This window comes from Trichoplax adhaerens, genomic scaffold (assembly GCF_000150275.1).
Source record: "Trichoplax adhaerens TRIADscaffold_2 genomic scaffold, whole genome shotgun sequence".
In the NCBI taxonomy this organism is placed as follows: domain Eukaryota; kingdom Metazoa; phylum Placozoa; class Uniplacotomia; order Trichoplacea; family Trichoplacidae; genus Trichoplax; species Trichoplax adhaerens.
In genome coordinates, this window is record NW_002060944.1 from 1,957,417 (window position 1) to 1,972,226 (window position 14,810).

Sequence of the window (14,810 nt, forward strand, 5' to 3'; positions counted from 1 at the left end):
TGCGTGATCTATACAGGAATGATGGTGCTGCACTATTTGATTGATTGTATTCAAGTTATTTATGTGACCGTACGATGATATTATTACAGTTCCATAAAAATGTAATATTTGAGTATGATAATAAATGATTCAGTTTTGAATATAAATATTTAATGATCTTTAGGATGCTGTAGAATTAAGACTGAACAGTAACGCCTTCAGGCTGCTATAAATATATATCATTCCTAGTAAATACGTCTATAGCATTTTAGATAATTCGATACTATGTACTTGCATTGTACTCATGTGCAATATTTATTAAGAAATATAACAATATTTGGTTGCATTGGCTTAGAATTCTGCATTAGCCAGGTCTTTTATGAAACTATGCGTATACTGCCTCAAATTGTAAGTCCAAGTGAGGGATCAGGTTTCGGCACGATAACAATGTTGATGTTCAATAGTTGTATTGTATAATATACGTGTTACGTTACATAGGCCTTAAAATCTCGATTTTACACTACTTGTGAGTAGTACATGGAAATTTAATAACGTTACTGTATCAATAAGAAATCTTCTATATTATCATGTAGCTGGATATATTGTTTAATAAATATATGGTGTTTACCAGTGCACAGTAGTTTCACAGCGCTGTATAAAGCTGGCATATATCATTATGGTCTTTGGTATAAATGATTAGGTTCAGATATATAAGTAAAATACTCGCCTGAAAAAGTTGGATACAATTATAGCTTAGCATGTTTCAATTTTTGTCTAAGTTTTCATTGAATCCTTACAATATTGCAACAATGAACTCCTAAAGAAGCCCTTTCAAGTATCGTACCGAATATTAATAGCTACCGTAATGTTTGCGTAGCTTAATTAAACAAACTTATAAATCATATTTAAGTGGTACCATAAAATGACCGGCGAATAACTATACCCAACAGCGTAGCAACTCGTTATAAAATACAGACAAGGCTCATAATAATCTAAATGGCTTCCCGTATCACATTTTGCCGTTCCCTTAAGATCAGTATGAGTCGATTTGATAGTATTTTAATTTAGTATTATCTTAAATTTTTATGGTTACATTAATCATAGCATTTATAAATTTCATTGTAACTTTGTAACAGTTTAAGATTTTAGTAAAATATTCCGCGATGTGCTCGTTGATATACTTAGTACTCAATTATTTTAGTTCAATATCGGAACCTGGCTAAAACTAATTACAGTGAGTACCAACAACTTCGTCATAAATGATATAGAATCAAACGCTAAAGGGGAGGCAAGCAAACTTTCATATTGAAGTATATGGATAAAATCACGATTGCACAGAAAGCTGTAGTACTAATGAAAAATACACAAGTACTAATTAATTTAATACGATGTGGTACAGCATCTATAATTTTGATTAATATTTTACATTGATATGTTATTATGGAATACCAGGCATTTCATGTACTTTTGCTATACACGATTGTAAGATCTTATGTCAAGTTTTTTAGGGTTAGGGTATTGTGGGTGCTCAATAACGCCTTCACCAAACTTCAATTCCAAGAATTTAGTATAATTATTCGGCGCAGATACCATCATTCCAAGAAACCCTTTAACAAACGTCATAACGGCAAGTTAGTTTTTAGTCCATTTTATAAAAATACGTGCAAGTCAATCTAATCATAATTATTTACAAATTTTTTGTAATGGTTTAATGAATTGAGTTGGAAATTTCATATCCTGCTTATGTGTCTTAAACCAAGTATCCTTAGTCATAAATCCGTTCTTTTCATAAAACGGAAATAAATCTAATTGAAAGTATTAACCGAATGATCAATATTACGTTACTTGTTTCGAAGTGAACTGAGCTCTTACCGACATGCATATGGTTTTGCTGGCTAAATTGAACACGAAAGAATTTTCCTTCCGTAGCTTTTTCCCAAACGTAAAATTGCTTATCTGTTACAGAAAGTTTTCTTCCTGTGTGAAGCGCGGCCAAAGTATCAAACTAGTGCATACAGTATATAGGCATTAAAATCTTATTACATCCCTATACGGCATATGTGCTCAACAGATGGGAATTATAGCAGATAAATCCATGCTAATTAAATGACTTCTTACGCAGTATCTTTTCACTCACTTTGGCGATATCATCCTGGTGTATCCCAATATCGACATCGTAATCCCAGGGTATAATTTCCCCATTTCGGACAGCACCGAGGAGAGAGCCGCCCTAAAAACCGTCGATCACAATTATTATACTTCTTAGTAAAAGACAACCTAACTATAACTTCATTATGTCCATAAGTCTAAGATTTAATGCTATTTTCTTACTTCTAACCAATATCGAATCCTAAAGCGATTTAGTATATTAAAAACATGAATTGCAGTCTCCCGTAGAGCTCCTTTATATGTATTATAATAACATTCAGTATCTGCTTTAGCTCAAATATTTACTAAAGTATTGCTGAAGTTATGGATATTGTACATGATGATAACGTAATTTATTTGGTAAAATTTCGATACTTATGCAGCACGGAGGAGTCCATAAACCGTCATATAAATAAGAAGGGGTATCATCAATGACAGTTTTAAAACACCTGGAGGTGAACTGAGAACAAAATAACATGACATACTGCTAAATAATTAATTGACTACGTTTAATATTATTTTTCATCGCGATAAAATGAAGTTTTAAAACAAGTATCCTTAATTGTTACCTTGTTGCAACCGAGCCATTCTATCTCGCCGTCGATACCAACAATTTTCTTAATCTTGAACCTATGATAAATCAAATTAATATTTCCATTTCCATAATCCTTCATTTTGATAGATTGATAGTACCTCTGATACATTGTTTTCCTTCGCTTCTCAAATAATGTCTCATGTTTTAGCCTTAAACGATAAATAAACAGTGTAGTGATTAACTGTAGATACATTAACATATATGTGTTGCTATCAAAACATTTACCTATTGTGAGGGTCATTAAATAATCCTTTATATTTTGTGAAAAAGATTTTCTTGTTTATAACGGTTTTCATGTTTCTAACAGCAGCTTGAATAAAAATACCTTCAAAAAGGGAAGTGAAACCGCTATAGAAGCTCTAAATTCAGTCTCTTTAGACTATTCATATTTCCAACTTTAAATAAACTACGGAATCTACCAGTAGGATAAGGACGAACCAACGGTACCGTAAAATTAAATAACACTTCACGCTTTAATAGTATCGCCACATTGCTAAATGTGCCGTCACATAATAAATAGCCTGACCAGAAAATAAAAAGATTAATAGCAAATAAAGAAGTATGATAATTACAATTCATAAATGCTATAAAATCTTAATGCGATATCTTACTGTCACTAATATCCTCTCGATCTTTACCATAAGAAATTGTCCATTGTCTATGTAGTATAAGCACAAGAGTAAGTAAGTAGTCTGAACAAAAATGCTACCTAGGATCATAACCGTCAGAATTTTACGAAATCTACTAATTTTAAGTACAAAGTGAATGCAAATTATTTTACCTAATATTAGGTAAAATAGATATGCAATCTTCCTTCCTGAAAGATCCATCAGTCATAGCAGAAATTTGTACTTCCTTCATGATTTTTTGTCCATCTTGCAGCGACCAAAACAGAGAAAATAATTTATATCTATCATCAAGTATTAAACCATCTGGCACCACCATAACGAACTGTGTGGCAATATATCTAAATTATTTTTAAAATTTGTCAAAATATATAGCATCCTATTAGTTCTACAGGTGAATAAGTCTTACGATAATTGGTAAAAATTTTCAAATAGCGTTACAGACGATAGAATCTAGTTCTTGAATAAGATCGAATCCTGAATCACTCTTACTTTTCAACAAGCAATGCTTGGTAAGGGGTAGCAATAGAAGCATCAGTATTGATAAGCTAGTGGCATGTCAAATAAACAATATCAAGCAATGGTCCCAACACAAAATTAAATAGCGATGACCAATAAGATTTGCGTATCTACTATTAATTCACTTTAATTCTCTCTACAGTAGAAATGTTCGAATGCTTCTTTCAGTGATAACATACAATAGTTACAGTATGAAACAATTAATTCGTTAGCACAGCTAATAGCTAAGACATGATTAAAGAGGCAAGCAAGTATGGCATCAAAAATACTTAGTATGGTATGTAGATATTCCACTGTAATTAAGAATACATATGACCATGTACCTTTACGTTAGGGCTATTAAATTGCAAAGGCGGATAGGGATTTCCGTGGCAGACGAGGAGTATGTTGATATTAGGAAAGAACTGCAGAATAGACTCCACCGTTTTCAATAAGTTATTTTCGAATTCCTCTGATAGAAGCACTCAATTAGATAATATTTTACATTTATTAGTGCAACTGTTTCATCAATCATTAAACAAGATACGATCTTTGGCAATAAAACATCTCCATAACTAACCGAATTCGTAAATTATAACCGTAACCAAGTCTTCGAATGATTTATCCATAACGGTATTGCCATATTTTCCTAAGTCTAGTCATAAATTGCGTAAGCATTTATACATAAGGTAATAATATTCCTTTATCTTGAACATTACATAATATATACTAATAGGATGCTAACAAATAATAAGATCATTTTAAACATTTAATCTCCAAATTTCAATATAATTATGAAAATGACTGCAATACAGTACTGTATGCATGTTATGTCAAAATTTTAGCATGGACATAAGAATACAGTACAACTTTCTGTTACCAATATCACATTAAATTAAACGATTCATATATAAATGCATTATAAATATAAAAGTCTTCACATTGTTAAATTATCTCATAATTATCATTGTCACATACTGTACTTGCACTTGGCAGTGAAACGTTGTTGCTTCGCGTATCTTATTGCACTGGATAAACAACCAACAAGCTTTATTCGAATGAGTACATGTAAGCGTACTACATCATGAATGTACGTACACTACGCACTGTATGTTATATTATGTACGAAATATAGAAACTAAGATCTCTATTGTATCTATAAGTATACTCGTATTTGTCACGCTGAATATTTTGAATATCAATAACTGCAGTAATATTTGGGTATCTTCAGAATTATATCTGAAAAAGTATTCTGATAGTTATTCGTCCGCACTAAAGAATCAAATCAATTATAATATATATATATATATATACATAATGTATGTATATAAATGTTCGAATGCAGTAATAATTTTTTCATATTTACAGTTAATTTCGAGGAGTTTCCGTAAATGATGTACCTTTCTCAAATGTAGCTTTTATATTAGCTTTCTCTAGTTGATTTTGAATAAATAGGAGATTAAAAAAGATTAGCATGCTAGTTAATACGACAGCTTTAACTGTAAGTCTTTTCCCCTTCGTGTACAAGCATCCCATTCTATGCAGTTGTCCCCATTTGCAGGATTCGAAGAGCTACCACACTAACCACAGAAACTTTGACTGTGAGGTGTAAATAAAACGGACAGTACTGAACTACTATTCTAGAAACTATTTTTGGTATGATCACTCTTGGATGGACAGACACTTCCGGCTTCATTTCGTCAAAATATTGTGTCAAACACTTCGTTATGACACTACTTTAGTATGCAGATTATCGATTTTGAATTTACTGATTTTTTCTAAATTGAGTAATACTGTATTACGTGCAGCAGCGTTGTTGATAATGCAACGTTTAATGATATACATCAGACAGAGTGTGATGCATTCTAGAGATCCTTATTACTTTATTGTTCTTAGAGTCTCTTCAGGGTCGCTAATGCACGCAATTCAGAGTTAAAATGGGTATAAACAGCGCAAAGTTAAATAAATGCTTTGTTGTCCGCAATATATTTGAAAAACTGGAGAATTTATTGAAGATCCAGTCTGACGTTCTTCAAGCCAAACTTTTGCGCCACATTCGCTACATTGTTCATTCATTCTTTGCAATTGATGCGGAGTAACGATTGTACGCGGATTTCTGCCTATGGAAATCGTGCTAATAGCCAATCTACGTCGTTCTTTGCCTTGTTGCTTCATTTCTTATACGGCGGTGAAATGTATTCTAGACGAATAGCAAAGTGTATCATGTGCATCAAACATGAAACGATTTCACTAACTGTAGACTGGTGCTGTAATAGTCTTTACGGTAATATTCACTGTATAAAATATGCAAATCATCCGTCATCATAAGCGTAGTAACTAACTGTAGCCGTGAATACAGTATAGCGACGGATAGAGGGCTGGGTGCTCGGTTGAGCAATTGACTCTTGATATTTTTATCACTTTATATCGCAGTATTGAATAATTATATTTCTTTAAAGTTTCTAATGCAATCTATCAGTCGCTGTTAAGTGTACGGTCGCTCCAACTATTTTACAAGTCACGTCGTAATATCGGTCATATCTGTTACTAAGTTCCGCTTGGAGACAGTTATTGTAGAAGATTGTCGATGTACCAAAATTAGTATACCAATGATTTAGAGAACAGACAATAGCTTTTAACATCCGGTCTCTTCGCTAACATTTTAATGACTAGTGTACAGTACTGTACACAGTGTACTGTACACTGTATTAGGAGGTCATCCAGGATTGATCGTAATTACTGCAATACTTTGCTGTTGATGCTTCGAGAAGACTTATAAAATCTAGAAAGCGCTCTAAACAAAGTATTGCAGTAGTTATGACCAATCCTGGATAACCTGGTGTATAATATACTGTACTCTTATTATCAACTTGAAGTCGCACTATCCAAGCGTATAGTATTTCGTGGAATTTCTATTGGTTTCACTAGAATAGATTAATGTTATAATCAAATCGTATTATGCGATTATCTCTATTAGCTTGAAATTGCGCTATATTCCGTGGAATTTCCACGGGTTTCGCTGGTTATATTATATTATCATACGCGTAGTCACTGTCAAACTGAGTAATTGTAAAGTAAAAGCATGAGCTTCCTTAATCTTTTCCCGAAGTTTATGGCGAAATGTAACAAGTACAGTAACAGTACAGTACAGTAGACTCAACCATGTTAATAAGCATTTCTTGCAGCAATTTACGCGATTGTTTCGAGCAACAAAGTCCATATTTCCGCTTACTATTGATTATATATTATCCACGAATCGATTATTCAACGCTAGATGGAGAAAGATGTTTGCATTTACAATTTCAAGTCATTAAAGTATCGAAGTTTTGGACTATAGATATAAACCTACTTTATACACCGTATAATATGTTCGGAACGCTACAAAAACTTTTCTAATCTCTTTGGCTAGCTTTGATTTAAGTCTTCGGTATATTTTACTGCATACGCTTGACTTTTGCATTGAAAGAATATGCTAATTGCTGGTCACTTTGGATCAGATTAGAGTCTCTAAATATATTAATCAGCATTACTCTTGCAAGATCTATAAATAAAGCAAACTTTGCTCATCTTTCACTTAAGAAAGTTAGGCTGGCGTATTCGATATCATCGACTATTGTAAAAACCTAAAAAGTAAGCGGCTTATTACTCATTACAGTATAATTATATACAGTACAGTATCTCAACGCCAAAGCATTGTGTAGCTATTCATGAAATCCTTATTTTTGTTAATTCTAGAGTTAATTCAAGGTATTAATAGTACACCGCGAAAGTTGAAAACATGATCCATAATTTAACTAGACGCTAAATAATTAAGTAGATGTTCAGTACGTATATGTACATGTTGCTGGTGTTACTGTTGCATCTATATAATTATTCGATCTACTGGCAGGCTTTTGAGAGATGGATAAGCCGATAAATCCTTCCAACTTACATGAATAAGAAAATTAGTTGGATAGCAAATATCTTTATCACTCTACGAGTGCTCAGTTTACTGTTACTGCAGTAGTTGATTTCTTAAGCCGTGAATGACCGCATAATACGAATTAGCAATTCGAAAAATATGTTTTTGTTTCGGATATACCGATTTCCTCAATGGGGAGTATTGTGATGTAAGATACGCTAAGTAACGGTTGGTATCAATTAGAAGCTAATTGTTTAACTTCGTTATTGTAACCAAAATTTCGGCTTTGTACATAGCTACACAGAGGAATCTTAGCGTTAGCCCGCCGATAGGAAATTTAATACTGTCTTGTAAATATTATGCGAGATCGTTTCTCTTTTATTTATTAACTCTTTGTTAGATTCTTAAGTTGGCTTGCTTATTTGCAATAAGGTATTCGTCTGATAAACCTACCAACTATTGTTAGGTAATTAAGGAATCTATATGTATAGAAGTTTCTGTTATAATTCATTAATTATAATTATAATTAGCTATAATATCGCAATACTTATACGGTGAAATATATGAATATGCGTAACATTCTGCATGAAATATTAAAACAATGGAGGCGATTTCTAGTACATTAGTGATTGCTTCTTCTAAGACTGCCATATTTATACAGCTCAAGTTCAACTATTCTAGGCATAGTTTCAGATCATTCAGAAAGCAAGTGGATATATAATTATCATTACATACAGTAGCAAAATTTGCCTTTAAAGGATAACAGAAGATACGCAATTTTGATAGCTTAAAATATATTTTTTACGATTCTAGATCTTATGTTTATGATTTGCTATTACCGTTGCCCGAAGCAAACTTAGATTCTTCATCGAATGGCGGTTTTTTGTCTTGACTGCTTTTAAGTAATTTCTCTATATCTCTGTAATAATAGCAAAGAAGTCAACATTGTAATTGCGGGTTTGTGGAAAAAAGCAAAGCCAGATAGCTGTAGCGGATATATCGAAGGTCACAGAATAAATAGTACTCCATAGTTCAGTAATCCGAAGTATTACAGTATTTTCTTAATTTACTACGTAAATACTGTATAACTTAAAAAGAACTGCCTGTTTTGAAAGCGGTAGCAACTAGCAACCAGCAGCTGAGGTTACAACGTTAATTGCCTGCTTTCATATAATTTCTCATGACGTACCGATACTGCAAGTAGACCTGATCAAAATCTATGACATTATCGTGCATTTTGGTCAGGTCTACTGCATACTGTATATGTAACGGTATGTTTTCTCTAATTAAATAGTGAATTATAAATACTGTTGCTATTCACTAGATATTGTTATATATGTAAGAATACAGTAGCCTGTTGTACTGCACCGAATGTGTTGTCATAACAGTCCATGAACGTGACTACATAGACCTGACAGACTACATCAAACAATAAAATAGAATACAGTACTGTACTGTATTAAAGTTGGCCTTAATGTTTCGTAGCCCTGATTGCTATCTTAAAAAATGTTTATTATTCATACCACGATAGGTAAGTTACTAGCTGCCGCCTGTAAAGCTAGAATACGTATCTCAATTTCACCTAACAATATAATTACGTAATTTACTATACGTATTTGCACGATCCCACCCTCGTACCTTTATTAAAAACTCCTAGCTTTATACTCTCGAAGACTGATTGTATGGTGGGGCATCTACAGAATCTGCAGTATGAATGCAAGCTAGGAGCGCGTGCAAGGTTCGGCAGTAGTAATAAAAGAAAGAAAGAATAATAATAATAATAAAATACGTATCTACTGTACACTCAGTGTACAGTATGCGAGAATTGCGAATGCAGCATTTACTGATAACTGTATGATGGACTGTACACTGTACAGTACAGTAGTATATTGCAGAACTATAGAATATGCTCTAGCGTACAGTAGGACACTGGCTCATGTAAGACTTTAGTACAGATGTACTGTACAGTGTACACTACTGTACAGTACAGTAGTTACCGACCCTAATTGCAATGATGTCACTATTAATCAAGTCTTACAGCACTAAAGGAATTTATTGTACAATTTAATTTGTTGCAATATTACAGCATCATGCAACGCAAGAAATTAAAATTAATTTGTTGTATCAACCCTAGTATATAGTACATTATGATCTACCACATCCTGTGCATCCTTACATTTTGCTGTCGTAAAACCATCCTTTATTATCGGAAATGAGGTGTAAATTCTGGCAATTTTCACAACGAACTATAACGACACCGTTCTCGTACGCCTGTCTTGAAAACACCTTAGTGGATCTACTATCGCAAACTTTGCATGTAAATGTTAAGGATATATTTTTATCAATAAAAAATTTTTGATTTGTAGTCTTATTTTCATCGATAAATTTTGAACATGTTTCGTTTAATCTATTCTGATCCAATCTATTTTTCGTGGAACAGCTCTGACAACGATGAAATATCGGCACTGCTACTTGTGGAGGAGATTCACATTCTAATCGCTTTAGTAGCGAGCGAAGTGGGTTCTTCAAAAGGGGTAAATGGACTCTTCCAGTGAAATATCGGTAATAGGTACTGACTGTGACTATTTTAACTCTTACAAATGATTTAGTTTGATACATTTTGTAATTCACTGTATTTCTGTAAATGTAAATTAAGCGCTCTTTTAGGATAGTTAGTTACTAATGCGCAAATTGCAGCGTTTTGATAAAAAATCCTTAATTTAGCTACAGACTTACTGTACTGTACAGTACAGTACAGTACACAGTGTAAGTACAGTACACAGTGTAAGTACAGTAAATATTCAATAACGAACACATTGACGTTCAATACTAGTCATCCGACACCTCTCTGCACTTAACATCAACAGTACTGTACGTACAGTACTTTTACGCTTTTACAGTAGAGAATACTGGTACTGTACTGTACAGTACACTTAAAGTACTGTACTGAGACATACTGTACTATACTGTACACACGCATAGTTAACTCTATGCACAGACGTTATTCGTTAGTGTTTACTGACGTCACAAACCCTATGTGCACTACTGTACCGTAATACTGTACTGTACTGTGCAGTACAGTATGAAAAAGAAAAGAAAAAGACTACAGTACTGTACTGTACCCGAGAACTTGTAGCCTACTGTACAGTACCGTACAGTACAGTAGTATCAGAGTAAAAAGGACAGTAGACCTCACAGTACATAGTACAGCAAATACTGTAATCGTAACAAAAACATTCAAATTTTAAATTTTTAAACGAGCAACGATTTTGACGAAATACAGTATTATGATTCTTATTAAGTTAACGTAAAACGCATGTACGTTAGATCTGCTATTTATTTGTGAAAATAACTTTGGAGTAGGCCATACAGTACTGTACCCTAGCTGTTTGAAGGTGAAAAGAAAAACGACGCAACTGCACAAATTAATAATAAGTAACTACTGTAAATGCGCATATTTATGAAACAACTATAAGAGTACATACAGTACAACAAGAAAGATCATTTAAGATAGTGCTTCCATTGAGAACGACTTTTAGAAGACGTGCCCGATCAGTTTTGGCGAAAGATTCGTACTTTATTGAAAATTAACTTAATGGCTGCGGTAAATCTAAACAGTACTTACTACTTACTAACTACTATTTATATTAATTATACTGTATATATATAAAACATATATACATATATATATCTTTCGTTATTTGTCTTTGAGTTATGGTAATTTTCTTTAGTATGAGATACTATATCGATGCACGCTAGCTAATCTTGGCTAATATTTCATTCGAACCGATTGAGCCGATAGCGCCCATTAGATACTCTACGCAAATGAATCAGGGACCTTCATTTGCACTTTTTTTTGTAGATTATACAGTATTATAAGGTCTATTTTTTTGCTGGCTACTCTGTGGTCATTATACTCATAGACATGAATTAGCTTTGGTAAGGAAGAACTTAATGTACTGTACTGTAATACTAGATGCACAAATTTCGAATCGAATCGTAGTTGAACGCTAATATTCGTATTATAAAATCAATCAATCTAAACGCCAGCTAATTTTTAAATATTTGTTAATTAAATTCTACTTTACAAAAGAATTTATTAGGTCAGGCTCTACCGTCTGAAATTGTTAAGCGAGTTATAAGAGAACTCGGAAATTTGATGTCTGATCCACCCGAGGGAATCAAAATCTTTCCTAATGACGGTGATGTCACTACTCTTTACGCAGCGATTGAAGGACCAGGTATGATACTATGTAGTACTAATGCATTAAGAAATAATCATATGTATAATACAGTATGTACAGTATAGCACTTACGCGTATTCTACGTAAACATGTCTTACCAAATTATACCCTACTTAATAGCTACATAAATTCGTAACTCCACTATCGTAACGTACAGTAGCACGATAGCAATGACTATAATTTCTACTTTACTTCATTGAAGCTTTCCAGACGTAACAGATTAATCAGAATAAAAAATTGTTTCATAGTACGGTACATTGTGTTCAGATACTTAATAGATTTAGAGACCATCCAGAACTTATCGCAATTACTTAATGTCAAATCATACAATATGAATGTAATTTATAATAAATTAACTTGCTAACGAAGTATTCTTTAAGTCAAATGTTAATATAGGGATTTACGAAGATTTTATTTCCTATTATTTATGTGATTTATGTTACGATTATATTATAAAATATTTGTTAATTTATATTTTAACTCTTCGTTAATTCAATGTTACTAAAATATGTATTCCATGTAATAGTTGGAACTCCTTACGAAGGTGGAATATTCCGCCTAAAGTTGATGTTGGGTAAAGATTTCCCAATGGTACCCCCTCAAGGTATAAACCCATTGACTATTGGACCACTAGTGTAGATGTAATATTAATTGATATCAATACCATTTATAATACTGAACGAATATGTGATAGCAAGCATAAGGTTTCATAATTGCATTGAAACATCAATGATACGCGTATATCACGTTACCTCTTAAACAATATGTAGACTTACCTTTCTAAACGATTGGCTGTTAACACGGCCATTTTCGGCAATGTAACCGTTAATATCTATCAGTTGGGTTATAAATATGTGTTGTAGCACTAATTAAATTAGTTCACTTATGCAGTTCTAAATTTATTACAGGGTATTTTTTAACTAAAATATTTCATCCCAACGTCGCTCAGAATGGAGCAATTTGTGTTAATACTTTGAAGAAAGATTGGAAGCCTGATTATGGAATCCAACATATTCTACTGGTACTAATTATAATTATATCCAAAGTGATCATGTAGCAAACACAATCTTCTGCTAAGTTGTAAATCAGCTATAACTTGTGTGTGGATAATACTGTATAATTATTAAATGATACTTTTAAACTCTTCCAGACAATCAAGTGTCTCCTAATTGTTCCAAACCCAGAATCGGCTTTAAATGAAGAAGCTGGTAGGTTATTACTAGAACGTTATATTGATTATTCACATCGGGCCATGATGATGACCGAGATACATGCTATGGACTATAAGAAAAACAGCCTTTCGGAAAATGTTGATCCCGCAAAGGGAGAGATAGCAACGAAAAGATATTTTGAAGAAAAGAAAGTTGAAAGAAAAACTAAAGACAAAAAAAGGGCATTAAAGAGATTGTAACCTATAGGAATATGAACCTTCTGACCTTTTATTTGTTTTACGAAAGTACATATGCTATTACAGAATCAAGCTATTGCCTTATTTTACTCATGGGTAGTGACTATTTCAGCGGACATCGTGGTAATCTCTTAACACTGTACTTATGATCCATTAAATCAGCTTTACCTAAGACTTAATTGTTATTTGACAGATTTGTCATCATGGAATACTATGTATTATGCATGTTTATTTAACTTTCACACTAGATCTAGCTCATTCTTAAAAATTTTGGAAATAGTTCGCTTATAATAGCAAAATATAAATGAAAGATTAAGATTTTGTACAATTCTTTAAAACTTTGCAAAATTTAAATAGTGCAGTGTACGCTGTTAGTGAAACGTAGATCATTTCGTAAAGATTAGTGAATGATCTATTATTAAGAGAATAGGAAGGATCAGCGAACGAAATTTGAATCCTTTATCTGCTTCTTGGGACTCTGTCGTGATTACATGTTCTTCGAATCTGCCGAAACCATAAGGCATATATAAAAAATTTTACAAAAGTGCGTAACACTGTAAATTTCGCCTTTCTTATCGTATTTTAATGTTAGTATAGATACGTATGGAACTGTAGACTTCATGGCCAAGTATCACGAAAGCAGATATTTTATTTAGAGCGCTTGCGTATGCTGTATAGTATTTAATAACGATCGAATGCCATTATGTGCGTTCTGAAACAATGCACTGCACACCAGACCTGTTGGTACACTGTACTAGTAACACACGGCGAAGAATTTTCAATAAAACAATTCTACTGTCTCCGATGGTCATGCTTTTATTCGATCAGGACATTCTTTTGTTTCTTAATTTCTTTTGGGTCAGCAGTATAAAACATGACGCTCATTTCGTTTTACCCTGCTTATCTGTACAAGAGCTGTTACTATAGAAAAAATCAGTGAGTTATTCCGAAAGAAAATGTAATTTACAGTAAATACGTACGTATTTTCTTCACTTCATCATTAGTCATCTATAAGCCGTAGCATATTTAAAGCGATTTTACGATCAAACTGCGAACTAATACACTTCTTGCATTTAATAATACATACTATACATGTGTTATATATAAATTAATAATTACGAATAGCAAATCTGTACTGTATATGGAAAAAAAGTGGTTACGTTATACATTAATTTGCATCAGTAATATGCAGATTTCACTATATGTTTTTTTGCAATTACAGTTTTACTCTATAAAACTTTGGTCAAGTTGAACTTCACTCTACATAAAAAGTTCAAGCACTACCATGATTTGCAATATCTATCATAGTTACAATAAATAATATCATATTCTGCACATTCAACTTCCATCACTTTTACAGTTATTTCTTTCAATCTTTACGTACCGCTAGCCGTAGCACGTACTATGAAAG

At 32.8% G+C, this 14,810-nt stretch overlaps 3 protein-coding genes across 3 annotated transcripts; 1 reads left to right on the forward strand and 2 right to left on the reverse strand.

The window, feature by feature from the left end:
• Nucleotides 1–1,470: 1,470 nt before the first annotated feature.
• TRIADDRAFT_14979 (uncharacterized protein) lies at nt 1,471–3,232 on the reverse strand (the record flags this gene model as incomplete). Its single annotated transcript, XM_002109779.1, has 8 exons — nt 1,471–1,586; nt 1,671–1,784; nt 1,852–1,984; nt 2,117–2,209; nt 2,311–2,381; nt 2,503–2,587; nt 2,697–2,903; nt 3,119–3,232. Coding segments are annotated over 8 exons (933 nt in total), but the record flags the coding sequence as incomplete, so codon positions are not given.
• Nucleotides 3,233–9,931: 6,699 nt separating this feature from the next.
• TRIADDRAFT_17997 (uncharacterized protein) lies at nt 9,932–10,081 on the reverse strand (the record flags this gene model as incomplete). The annotated part of the gene is made up of 1 exon (XM_002109780.1): nt 9,932–10,081. A coding segment is annotated over one exon (150 nt), but the record flags the coding sequence as incomplete, so codon positions are not given.
• Nucleotides 10,082–11,342: 1,261 nt separating this feature from the next.
• TRIADDRAFT_53086 (uncharacterized protein) lies at nt 11,343–13,402 on the forward strand (the record flags this gene model as incomplete). The annotated part of the gene is made up of 5 exons (XM_002109212.1): nt 11,343–11,351; nt 11,841–11,988; nt 12,518–12,595; nt 12,900–13,012; nt 13,142–13,402. 5 exons carry the CDS (start codon nt 11,343–11,345, stop codon nt 13,400–13,402), a joined length of 609 nt encoding a protein of 202 aa, XP_002109248.1.
• Nucleotides 13,403–14,810: the final 1,408 nt, after the last annotated feature.